The sequence below is a fragment of the Myotis yumanensis genome, unplaced genomic scaffold (genome assembly GCF_028538775.1).
Source record: "Myotis yumanensis isolate MYYU_CA2020_CCGP unplaced genomic scaffold, mMyoYum1.0.hap1 SCAF_10, whole genome shotgun sequence".
In the NCBI taxonomy this organism is placed as follows: Eukaryota; Metazoa; Chordata; class Mammalia; order Chiroptera; family Vespertilionidae; genus Myotis; species Myotis yumanensis.
Window position 1 is genome coordinate 67983632 of NW_027223761.1, and position 13257 is coordinate 67996888.

Sequence of the window (13257 nt, forward strand, 5' to 3'; positions counted from 1 at the left end):
TTTATACCAGTTGATTTTAATCCTATCAATTTCTATTCCAAAGGTTAGGGCGTTTCTTATCTCCATTTCAGGGGTAAAGATTATGTAGCTTAAGGGTGATTGTTTGTAGTTAAAGTGATTAACTACCCACCTGGCATTTAGTTAAGGGGTTTTATTCCCTCCCTAACTTCAGAGAAAAATCTCTACCTGTGGAAACAACCTTTCTCAGAGAGGCGACCTTGGTTAAAACACATAGCGCCAAGAAGGGGAGCAAACATATTAAGAACAGTATGCCATATACGCCAGGTCCCTTGAAACATGCTGTGCAGATGTTTCTTCCCTGCAGAGACTGTGTCAAGCAGCAAGGATGGACCGGCTTCCGGCAGATGATGTGGATCTTCCTCCCATGTTGACAATCTATATGGTTCACTTGTTTATTAAAAAAAAAACACCAAACCACCAAAGCTACCGGGATCAACATAAGAATGTCCAAACGCTTCTGCTGGGCTCTGGGACTGCGTACCGGGAGGGGAGGATTCTCGGCCTCTTTCCCTTCGTAGAGGCCTTCACCACCCCTCCTGGTCAGCTATCCAGCAACCGCCATCTTGAAACCTCACGCCTTGCCACAAGCCCATAATTTTATTTTTATTTTTTTATAGCACAGTTATTTAATTAAATTATAATCATTAATGCAATAGCTGCCTCAATTTCATTCAGATAATAAAAAATGATATAATGATGGTTTAAAGCTGATTCAATCACAATTTTACAAGCTAACTTATCAAGAGTGAAAATAGAAGACTATTAAAAACAGCGAAAAAGATAACGTGTTATAGTGCTTAATGTTTCTGTAACTGTTGGCAAGGCCTACATCTAAATTTGGTACAGAATTCTTCATGGCATTGGAACAGTTCTTTTCTCAGCCACATGCTATGTATGGGCACTATGAGTCTGGAAGAGACTGGCTGTGGGGACGACTTCTTGTCTTCAGCTGTGACTGCGCAATGTCAGCAAGTGCACTTTCTATCTTTTCTAGAAGCATATCCCCTCGATAAACAACATCCTCCAGACATGTAGAAGCCTCGTGGTTTTCTTCTTCTAGCTTATACAAGCTTGTAGCCTGTAAAGCAGCTATAGATTCTTCACTTGGCAAGGAACCTATCAAAACATCAATGTCTTTTGCTGTTCGTGCAATCAGTGCAGCAAAAAGCTGGGCATATTCTTCTGTAGGATTTGCTGGCTGATCTTTGTTAATTGCTGTCTTAATATTACTAAAAGAGGCAGGAGGACCACACTGCTGCAACACTCCAATGGCATTACAAAACTGATCTGCAAGCGAGTTCACGGCGTCCTGCAGCTGCGTGAGCCAGTCCGCCATGTTTCTCTCCCGTATTTTTAATTATTAGCTGTATGGTCGGTAGGTGCAGGCCCTCTTCCAATTGCAGACTTCTGACTTCTTGTATTCTCACTTGGGGAATGTGGCAGGCAGCTCTCTCAGGCCTCCTTTATAAGGGCACAAATCTCATCCTGAGGACTCCACCCCCAGGACCTAATCCCCTCCCAAAGCGCCAGCTCCTAATCCCATTGGCTGGGGCAATAGGATTTCAACTTGCTAATTCGGTCCTCTGCTTCTCCTAGTCTGCTGTTGAAACTTTCAATGGAGTTTTTTATTGCAGCTATATCACTCTTCATTTCTTCTTGGTTCTTACATAATTTATTGATTTTTTCATCTGTTTCTTCTTGCTTCTTGCATAAGTTGTTGATTTTTTTCTTCCCTCCGGTTTTTTCATTCTAGGACCCTTAATCTGAATTCTTTTTCTGTCATGCTGCATGCCTCAGTTTCACTTAGCTGCTTTTCTGGTGAGTCCTCCTTTTCTTCCCTTTAGGGGTTTCTTTGTCTACCCATGTTTGATCGTACTGCCATATCTAGATGTTGAGTCATTCAGTGGCTGCTCCTTGGGAGGCAGTGGCTCCTCGGGCTGCGGTTGCTCCTCAGGCGGTTGTTGTAGCTGCTATTCCTCAGTTGGTAACAGCTCTTTTGGTGGGTGCTGTTCACAGTTGTGGTGGCTCCTCTGGCTGGTGGGGGGAGACTTCACACACAGCTGCTGTTCCTCACATGGAGGGTGTGGTAATCAGGAGGCTGCTGTTCCTTGGATGGGTGAGGGCTTCGCAAGCTAATCATATAGTTTTAAATCTTAGAACACATATACTTATATAATTAGGGGGTTAATTTTCTTACATGTGAATAGGGGTTAAGTTTGTCTTAAGTTTCCTTTCCAAGGCCTGTGCGGAGCGATTGAGGAAGTGACTCAGCTGCAAATCCAGCAAGCCGAACTGATATAGGCATGGTCAGGCCGACCCACCAGGAGTCAAAACATCATCTCATCAACATCATCTCATTGCCTGATAACCAAAGACAATAGTTGACGTCTGTAGATGCCCAGGGCTAGCCCCTTCCCCTTTATAATCCTGTCCCCTTATCTTGCTGGAAGGCAGAATTTGAAGCTTCTTGGCTAGCTAAGACCATCCTGCATATCAGATATTTACATTATGATTCATAACAGTAGCAACATTACAATTATGAAATAGCAATGAAAATAATTTTATGGTTGGGTCACAACATGAGGAACTGTATTTAAAGGGCCAGAAGATTGAGAACCACTGTGTTAGGCATTTTGATGAGCTGTGCCGGGCTTGTTTGTGGAATCAGAGCGTGAGTGTGGATTCAGGCTGGAGTGCAGGGTGAGCTTCAGAGCCCGATGCTTGGATATCTCAGTGCGAGAATCCAAGGCAGTGTGTGAGGCAATGAGGCCTATTTAACATTCACTCTGGGACAAATAAGAGAAAATTAAAAGAGCAATTTTAGGAGGGAATAATTGTTTTCCATACACCATAATTACAGCTACTAGTAAATGCTGCTCTCATAAAAGAATCTGCCTTTTAGAATTCTCTTAAATTCTCTTGGTAACGAACAGACTTTAAAGGAAAGCGACCTATGGGCTCCTTATAGAGAACTGGTTCTGCACTGAGCCCTGGTGTCTGCCTTGAGCAGAGAGACCTCTAACTGCTGCACAGAGCTAGGTTGCAGGCCTGGAGCACTTCCCAATCTTTCCGTCTCTGGCTTTAGAAAGACCCAAGAATCCTTTGGGACCAGAGACGAATCTTAGAACCTCAGCCTTCCTCCACCTACTGAGATCACTTCCTAGTATTTGCCTTCAATTCTATTTCTCCTTTTGGGCTCCCTCCCTCAACAAATGGAATCGTTCAAAAGTGGCCACAGAGAATCTGAATGTCATTTTTTAAAAATCATTTTTGATGTTCCTTTCTTCCTCACCATTCTCACACCCTCCAGGCCAACAGCCACTCAGCCACTGAGGCCTGTGATTGTGGCTCCCACGTGATGCTCCAATCCAACCTCTGCTTGAAATGAGGGCGCTATCATCCCATTGGTTTGCAAGCAACAGCCTCTGACTGGCTTCCCTGCTGGAGACTTGCTGTCACCAGGGAGATCTCATGTTCAGCTCGCTAAACTTATTCCTCAACTGACTGTGATAGGCTGGAACAGTGGTCAGCAAACCTTGGCTCTCGAGCCACTTGCGGGTCTTTGGCCCCTTGAGTGTGGCTCTTCCACAAAATACCACTTGCAGGCGGGCACATACAGTGTGATTGAAACTTCGTGGCCCATGTGCAGAAGTCGGTATTTTGTGGAAGAGCCACACTCAAGGGGCCAAAGAGCCACATGTGGCTTGCGAGCCGCAGTTTGCCGACCACTGGAAGACTGCTGCTAATTGCTTCTATTAAATAACTGCATGAACTCGGGAATGTCACCTGGGCAATCTCGTCATCTATAAAATGAGGGTTTGGGGCAAGAATCGTGTTTTTCTATCTTTTCCCTCTAGGAATTTCTCCTGTAAGTTCCCTTTGCCCCTTCCCCTTCCCCCTTGTTATAAAAAAATCACTTCTACCAAATAAACTCATTGATTAAAGAAAAATTATTTCTTACCCATTTTTTTCCATCAAAAACATCAACTACTATTGGAGCATCTGGTTTGCAGAAGATAACCAATGTTACTGCAAAGAGTTCCTGTAATCCCAGCCAAAGATGTAACAAAACATAAAAATGTGTGATCTTTATCTAGCCTGTGCAGCCATACCGTGAGTAAATCTAGCATTTCTGCTAGTCATCATGTTAGCACACAGCTTGGCATGTAGGCATCACAGACGCTTGTGATACAAAGGGATCTAGTGAAATAAACGACCACCAACATCACATTCGCTCTGAGATTCTAGGTTCTCAGCCTTTCATATCTTAAATCCCTCCTAGCGTTCTCTAGCATGAACATAGCCCTTTCCTCTTTAATTGCACCTGGTCCATAAAGAAATATTCCATCACCAGTGCCAACTCTAATTAAATTTGGGAGGAGATGGCCAACCTAATTGAGCCTAGAACTTAGTGTAAATTAATTTCACATAGATTAAATGATTTATTATTTAATTCAAGGTAATGAAACATTTTTGGTAGAGTATAAGGAGCCTAATTAATATTAATTTTTACATTGCCTTCTTATATTTCTATTTTTTCTTTGTTGGGGTTTTAATATCTAAAATGTGTTATTCTCCTTTGATTCTATGCATCATTCATCTTCCTTTTCATTGTCATCATCATCATCATCATCATCATCACCATACCACTGCCATGATGTATTCAAAGATAGTGTCTGGCAAAGGCCTGTGTTCTCCAGCCATGCAGATCTCCTCACCTGCTATAACTCCTATTCCCTCATTAGACAGTCAGGCTGTCTGTATACACACCAAAGACAGTGTGCGATTATGGGTGGGACCATGAATGGGGAAAATAGCTCTGGAGTCAATGTAAAAACCACCGGGAAGTTTTGGATATGCATGTATACGAAATAAGATTGTTGTATTACTATTAAAATCTTGGGTATAATAATGACATCATAGTTCTATGGCAGAACATTTTTGTTCTTAGACGACACATGCTGAAATGCTCACAGGGAACTGACCTGATGTCTGCGATTTACTTTCAAATGCTTTCATTTAAAGCAGAGGTTCTCAACCTGTGGGTCATGACTCCTTTGGTGGTCGAACGACCCTTTCACAGGGGTCACCTAAGACCATCCTGCATATCAGATATTTACATTAGGATTCATAACAGTAGCAACATTACAGTTATGTAGTAGCAACAAAAATAATTTTATGGTTGGGTCACAACATGAGGAACTGTATTTAAAGGGCCAGAAGGTTGAGAACCACTGACTTAAAGAAAGAGGAACGGAGGTGCTGGTGTGTGTCCATACACAGCACATGCAGAGAGAGAATGCGATGTGGCAAAATGTTGACAATTGATGAGCCTCGGAGGAGGGCCTGTGGGTGGGCATTATTAGACTGGTTCCTGAACTTTTCCATAGGTTTGAAATTTTGAGAACACATGTTGGGAAAGCATACTTTTTTGAATCACTTAGGCATTCCTGCTATTATTTCATACCTTTTCTGTCCTTAAAACCCCAGTTCCTCCCTGCTGTCCCAATCTCAGGAGGCAGCTCTCTCCTTGTATTCATTTGGGAAGGGATGGGTGATGCTGCAATAACAATCTGAAAATCTCAGTAGCTCAAACCATCAAAGCTTTCTTCCTCACTCATGCTACATGGCATTTCAGAGCAGTGGGAGAGTCAAGCCACCTTGGTGACCATCTCAGGTACCCTCATTTCATCACAGGAAGGGTTGTCTCTGAAGTAGACGTTCCCTTCCTTCTCAAAGGAAGTGTTTCCTCTTATTTAGAGACCACTGCTTCCTGTGAACTCTGGGCCCGTGTCTCTGCTGGGACTGTGCTTCCACAAGGTGCCTGTGGGTCCTCCGCTCTCACGGCTTCAGTCTCTGTCTCTCCGTTGCTGCAATGTCCAGCTCTAGAAAGCCCTGTGCTCGATGCTTCACACCGCTAATCCCCCCTCTTCTTTTTTCCTGGCAAATCCTAAAGCTGATGGTCTTTGCAGATGCCTTCACTTTCTGATACCCCACTCTTGGTTGAAATACAGGCTGGCATTCACTCCCAAATGATATTGACATATCTGTCTTTTTACAAAACAAACAGCCTTTTCTGCCCCCTGCTCCATTATTCCTGAGCTTGGCAGTGTGGCACTATGGACAGTTCCCTTCTTTGTGATATTTTCTCCTACTTGGATCTTTGTAAACCAGATTTTGGGGGTTCTGCTCCCATTTCTGGGGTTGTTCCTTGTCTGGATGCGATGTTTCTTTTTTATCCTGCCTTCCTCAATGTGAGGCTACTGTGAGGACCTTTCTTTGGTCCTTTCATCTTTGTCCCTCCCGGGGCTTGTGGATGTCACTGCCAGTACATCCCTCCTGTGTGCTGTCCAGCCCTGATCTCCCCTCTGCCATTTCAATCTCATCTCAGCTGCTCCTGGGATTTTCCCACTGCAGTGACTTGCCCATCACCTCAAACTGCACACATTCCCACTTGAAGTCACCACACTTCTTCTTTCCAAACACTTCACTTTTCCCCAGAGGAGCCACTTTCATCAAGTGTCTCAGTTGAGCAGCATCTTAGCAGGATTCCTTGACTTTTTCTTCGTCTTCATTCCTCATTTTTATTTCTAGTATTCCGAGTCCTGTTATGTCCCCTCCGATCTGCCTTTTCCTCATTGTTCTTGCAGATGCAGGCCCTCATGAATGTACTGTAGACTCCTCTACTGAGAGTCTCTGATTTTGGGCGTTCTACTTTGTGCTCTTGATTCCCCCTCCAGCCACCCTTCAGAACGTCTTCACCTGACAGTGCTGGTCATGAATGGGGAAGAGTCCATCTGACGGGGGCATCAAATCCGGGCTCCTCAGAATATAATTTGGCTCCCTTCAACCCACCTTGTTGTCACGGACTCGGCTTCTTCGGCCTCTGGCCAAGCCTTCCAGCCTCTCTGAGAATGCTCTCATCCTCCTATTCAGGCTTTTCTCTCTCTTGAACTTTCTCCTCCCTTTGTGTCCACATTTCATTATGTGTCTCCAATTTTCCTAGCCACCCCATGCACACCTTCATTTATTCTCATCCTCTTTTACCACCTTTTTGCTTTTCCAACCTTTGACTTTCTTTAAGATATAATTCAGCTCCCACCTCTCCATGAAAGCGTCTTTCACTGCTTGGGCTTAAACTGAATTTTCCCTTTTCCCATTGTCACCAGAGGTAGTTGCAGTTTGGTAGTTAATTATTTAAAATATCTTATTCCTTTCTTTCTAACTACCTCATTAGTTCTTTGAAGTTTTACACAGAAATCACCACAGCACTGGGTACATGGCTGTGATCAATAAATACTTACGATTTGATGAATCGATTTCTCTGAGATCTAATGAAAAGTATTGGTTATATTTTTTATCCTACTGTAGGAAGAATTATACCTGCTAATTTCTGAACATAGTTTTTCTCCTCAATCCCACATGGAGAGTTGGCTCCCTGAAGGGTGGCTGGTTATTTTAAATTCCCAGAACAACCCATTTCCTTGGAGTATCAACAAAAATTTCATTGCACGGATTGATGCCTAATCCTGTAGTATGGAAATACTTACATTGCTTTCATGCCTTTTCAAAATCACCATTTTCCATCTTTTCCATTATTATGATGAATAATAATTTTTCATGTACACGAACTCATTTAATCATCTCCACAACCCTTTTAAGGTTGCTAATATAATTAGTTTGGTACTTTTGTAATCCAGAAAAAAAAATGACAGTGTATAGTTCAAAGGGTTTGAACTGGCTTAAGATCACACAAACAGGACTCAAATCCAGTTGTTTCTATAGTTTAAATTAATTCAAAGGCCTTTGTCTCCTTCCATCACTGTAAATTCATCTAATCTGGATACCCCTACCATGGGCTTGCATAGCTCCCAACCACCAAAGCATCCATTGACAGTATAAAACTTAATTTATAATCTGTCTCCCCCATTGCTGTGAGCTTACTAAATGTAGAAACTAGATGCTATTTAATTGTGTATTTCCACAGAATGGCACAGAACGTGTTGGTTGACTACCTGAATTAAGTCATGAATGAATGAATGGGAGAAATTTGTGGCGTGTCCTGTCTGCCTCCTAGAGAACTTGCCCCAAGACTCCCCACAACAGTGTAGTGTCCACAGCACACTGCACATGATGGTAAAAAATGGAAAAATGTCTTTCTCTTAAATCTCCTTAATGATCCCCTTCACCCCAGCAGCCCACAATCCTTAAACACCATCTCACTGAAGTCTGTGGTCTTGTGTAGTTAGGACTCAGGCAGACGTGGGTTCCCACATTTCTTCTGCTAAGGATCAGCTAAGTGAGTAGCTATGGCCAAGTTAGTTATTTCCTCATGTGGGAATGGGTATATATAAGAACTCAAACTTCCAAGAGTTGTTGTGAGGATTCAATGGGATACCTTATTTGGAGCCCTCGGCAAAGATCCTGGAACATAACTTGCTCAATGGAAGTTAGCAATGTTTATGCCAGGGAAGCGTGGTCCATGTGCCTCAGGAGCTCTGTGGGACTCACCGACTGACAGTGTCTTCATGCTACAAAGGTCTCTCTTGGCCAAACTTATACAGACCATCCCTTGGTCAAACTACAGCAGAGGAAAAAAACAAAACAAAACTACAGCATAGGATGTAGACAACAATTCGAATAAACTCTACTTTCATTGGAATAAAAACTTTTAACAAAATTAAAGTTATTGGGTTGACATTGGTTAATAAGAGTATGTAGATTTCACGCACGTGTACATTTCTACGATACATGATCTGTCTATTGCATTGTGTTTCCACCACCCAAAGTCAAATTGAATAATTCTGAGAAGTAATGGGATGTAGGACCTGGCAGGCCCTTTTAAGCATCTTTAAGAACCTTGAAGAGAGTTGGAACAAGAGGTTTTATGCCATTTATATTTGTAAATTGAACCTCCTTCCAGGATCCTTCCCTCTATCTCCTGCTCCTATCGTGTTCCAGTGTGTGTGTGTGTGTGTGTGTGTGTGTGTGTGTGTGTTGCTTCCCTAACAGCCTTTGCAGCTACCAGGTGTCCAGAGTAGAATAAAGCATGACTCTCAGGTGCTGGTGAAACACATTTAGCACATGTGTAGATCCACCTCCTGGGGCACAGAGCCAGAGAAATAGAGCAAACAGCACATGGATGCGCTTATCACCAAGCACAGGGCTTTGGATGTAGAGGACAGGGCGCTGCATCGCCATTCACATGATCTCAGCTTCAGGAGTCCTCTAGGGAAGAAACAGTAGCTGCTTCCTACATCACAAAGTGCTGTGGGCCAATGTATGTACTTGGTGAGCAGACTGAGGTTCAATAAGGTCAAATTATGCACAAGCCTAGTTTAAACAGGCTCCCGTTGGTGGAAGCCTAGAGGGGGTTGTGGCCAATGTGTTGGGTTCATGTCAAATTGGAAAGAGAACGATCTTTGGCACCAAAAACAAAGATTTATGTTCAAATCCACTGGTGTGTTAACTTTGACAAATTGTTTATTTTCCCCAAGCCTTGGCTTTCTCTTCTGTATGATGAGGATTGTGATACCTCTCAGGGTAATCCAAATATTCATGCATTTTATTTACGCTTACTGAGGATGTATTATGCAGCAGGCTCTGATACTATAGGAATTATGTGATATTACAGGTGTAAGTTTCTGTCTAAATGCTGGACATGTGTTGGCTACTGAAAAAAAGTTCTCTCTCCTCTTCTCTTTCTCCAGGGAGGAATGCATCACCTCCATTGGGAATGAGTCAGATCTGGAGTATTTGCAGACTTTCATCCCTGTCTCCTCCATACCCCACAGACCCCGGAACTTTTCCCTCAGGCCTCTTGAGACTAGAATACCCTGCTAACGCTGACAGATGATCTTTGAGGGGAGAGAAATCTCTGACACTCCAGGCCTAAGTGACAGCACAAGGACTTTAAAAATGATCCTGTTCATACTAGATATAGGCGACTTGTCACAAGAGGACAGGTTGTCTTAGCACCAGCTCATGGGAAGTAAGACAAGTGAATGGTTCTATCCATTTTAGGGCTAAGCTCGGGGCCCTCCTCAAGGGTGAGGAAGGTGCCAGGTCACAGGGAGACAGAGGCCTGGGCAACAGGTCAAGTAACAGGCAGGATTGCCTCGGAGGGGTAATTACTTGGGCAGTGGAATCCAATATCTTGATCCTCTTGAGTGCTCTCTCCCACCTCATCTTTGCATTGACCTTGCACTTTGCTCTGTGTGCTTTCTCCACCAAGCCCTGGGCTACCCTTCTGCTCTCTCCTCCACCTCCACCACAACAGCATCCACATGTGACTCTTGTTAGTGCCCTGTCTCTCTTTCTATTGTGGCCTCAGCCATGGTGTTGAGTGCAGGGAAATATAACAACATAATCCTCCTCACACCAGTCAATCCCCAAAGGCCTTTATTCAGAATTCTCCTTTTATCTGGTCATTAGGTCTAATTAAATCTCTCCATCTTAGAGCACTGATGAGTGGCACCACTTTCTCTCACCAATTAGGAGACAGGAGATTAAAGAATGCCCTCAACACTTATTCCTTGTGAGGGTGGTGGCAGGGGAGAGGGAGAGCAGGAAAGCAGAGATTGTCCTGTATCTGAAGATGGTGTTGCTGTACTGTGGGTTCTGGCCCCCAAAATGCAGCCTTTGTTGGCTTCTCCAGCTGTTCCCATGAAAGTGCCTTTGGAAGCCTGTGTCTCTTAGTGAAATTTCTACTTCTTTCTAAAGATGGGTTTGGGCAATTTAAACAAAGGACATTTACAATAAGCTCCTTAAATAGAAATCAAAAAAGAAAACAAGGATTGAAGAAGAAGGGAGTAAACAAACACATTAATCCAAAAGGTTAATTAACATATTTATTGCAGTTAACACAAAATCTGATTGGAGCTTCCTGGTAGTTAAAGTGAAAATGAAACATAGCACATTGCCATAGTGTGCATCATTTAAGAGAGGGAAGTGTACTTTCCCACTATCCTCTATTCTTAGTTGATTAAGAATGTCCTGGTACTAAATTCCAAGAAAAAGTTCTAGTGTGGGCCAGCATTTAGGAGACTCTGGGAGATAGAGAATGGCTTCATCAATACTCCGTACTCATTGTCTTGCATTTGACAGGCAAGGCTCTGAGTGCCCAGGCCTTGGGAATTGAGTTTTCTTCTTTGAAGGGTTACGTTGGCCACAGAGAGCTCAAACACTGACCTCAGCTCTATGGGCACTGTGCTCAGGTCACCTCGGCTCCCAGGTCAGCAGGGAGAGGAAGACTACTGACTCCTACCATGTCCGACTCAACAAGGTCCTTCGGAAAAAGTCCCTTTACTCTTGGGCCCCTACATAAACAGACCTGCCTCTGCTACCCTGCCTCAAGGATGTGTTTTCTCATGAAGGCAGTCATCACTCACAAAGAGGGTTTTGGCACTGTGAGGTGTGGGGGAGGGGGGGGGGATATGGGGGGGCGCACAGCCTCAGCGCTGCGATGACCTCTGCATAATCTTCTGTCTTCCTTCATCATGGCATTACGGAATCAGAGCTTGCTTCTCTCCCTCTTCTCCAGACACCGCAAGGTGCTAGTTGGGAGGACACGCAGGGCCACCTCTTCTGAGTCCTCCCTAATATTCAAAGCGGAATTGGTTCTGGGACGGTCAACCAGAAGCCAGACCAAGGACCTGAAGGCAGCGCAGCATGGAGGCAGATGGACAGGTGAGGTGGTCTCAGGCTCAGGAACGCTGAGAAAGGCTCCCTGCCAAGAAGAAGTAGGGAAGTCAGGCTCCACTCACGCACAGACCCACCGGGAAGGGCATTGCTGCTAAAGAGATTCCTTATGTACAAGTTCCCCCATTCTCACCCCAGACTCCTTCCTTCAAAAGACACAGAACCTTGGGTTCCAGGTCAAGCTCCTGCCCTGCAGACCCCGCCCCCCTCCCCCCCTCCCCGGGTCTTTGTTGTGAATTGGGGCTGGAGTCTTCCTTTTTGTGTGAGCGTTTAATGAGATTATGCATGTCCAGTGTGTGGCACAGTGCTTGCCAGGGTAGCATGTGCACACGTGGTGCTCCCTGGGGCCAGTTCCTCCTCCCTCTGCCTGGTTTGCCTGCTTCCCTCTCCTTTTCCCTTTCCTTCCCAGGCTCACCAGTGGGCAGGAAGCTTGTGCAGCCAGGGCAGTAGGAGCGTCCTTTCCACGGGGGACGCTCTAAGACAAGGTAACATGCGTTGGAGACCTTGACAGTGTGCCTGTGAGGACTGCAGGCTGGTACCTATGGCTGGACATTTAAAAAATGACTTTTTTGAAATCTTTGCCTTGATATGCTATCATTTTTCCAGATGTCTTTTCCATACCTGTCTACAGATCTGTATGAAATCATAGCAGGTCCCGCAGCTGGGGGGTGACGCTATGGCAGCTGGGGACAGACACCGCTGGCACCAAGGAACAAGGTAGCCACCTTCTCTTGGCAGCAGGTCCATGGGGGAGGGGGGGGGGGCTGCCAGGCTGCAAGCTCCAGACGCAGTGCTCGGCCATCAGCTGGGCGCTGCCTGCAGCCGAATCCCCTCTCCCTTCCCGGCCTTCCCTCCAGGCCTGCACCTCCTGGGCGGACCCAGGTCCAGGCTCAGGCTCTGGGGCTGTGCAGGGGGAGAAGCTGGCTGGGTGGCCCTCCTTGGGTTAGACCCGGGCCTTGAGGATGTGGAGAGTTGAGAACGAAGCTCTGAGCAGCCTTGTGCAGGCCCCCGGGGCTGGAGGAGGGACAGCGTGGGCAGAGGAGGCTGAGAGAACACCTTCCCCTGAGGAGGTGACCTGGAGCCCTGGGCCTGGGCTTGGAGGGCGGACCAGCATTCTGTTTACTACCTGTGTGCGATGCGGGGGCCCAGGAAACGCCTGCGATGCTGAAGGCGCAGCATGAGAACCTGTACAGGGAGCCACCGAGTCCTGAGAGAACATCTAAGAAAGGAGGAGTGCCTGCCCCACTGGCCCCTGATGGGCAAGTGGGGAGAGGTGAGCATCTGCATCTGCCCCAAAATGCCTCCTTCTGCAGGTCAGCTCCCTATGGAGATCCACCAGGCAACAAGAGCCCCTCATGGGCAGTTCTGTTCCCCTGTTCCCCTACCCTTCCCTTCCCCACCCCCATATAGCAGGCTGCCAGCCCCACACATACCCACCTCCCAAAGCTCCAGCAATAGGGAGGAGCCTGCCATCAGGGCCACCTTCAGGAGGAGATACTAGCCAATAGAGTGCTCCTTGTAGAGAGAGTGGTCTGG

General features: G+C 45.5%; 1 protein-coding gene across 1 annotated transcript; it reads right to left on the reverse strand.

Moving 5' to 3' along the window:
* Window positions 1-922: 922 nt before the first annotated feature.
* Window positions 923-1358, reverse strand: LOC139018274 (mediator of RNA polymerase II transcription subunit 21-like). Its single transcript, XM_070426919.1, has one exon. It carries the CDS (start codon window positions 1355-1357, stop codon window positions 923-925), a length of 435 nt encoding a protein of 144 aa, XP_070283020.1. The 5' UTR covers window position 1358.
* Window positions 1359-13257: the final 11899 nt, after the last annotated feature.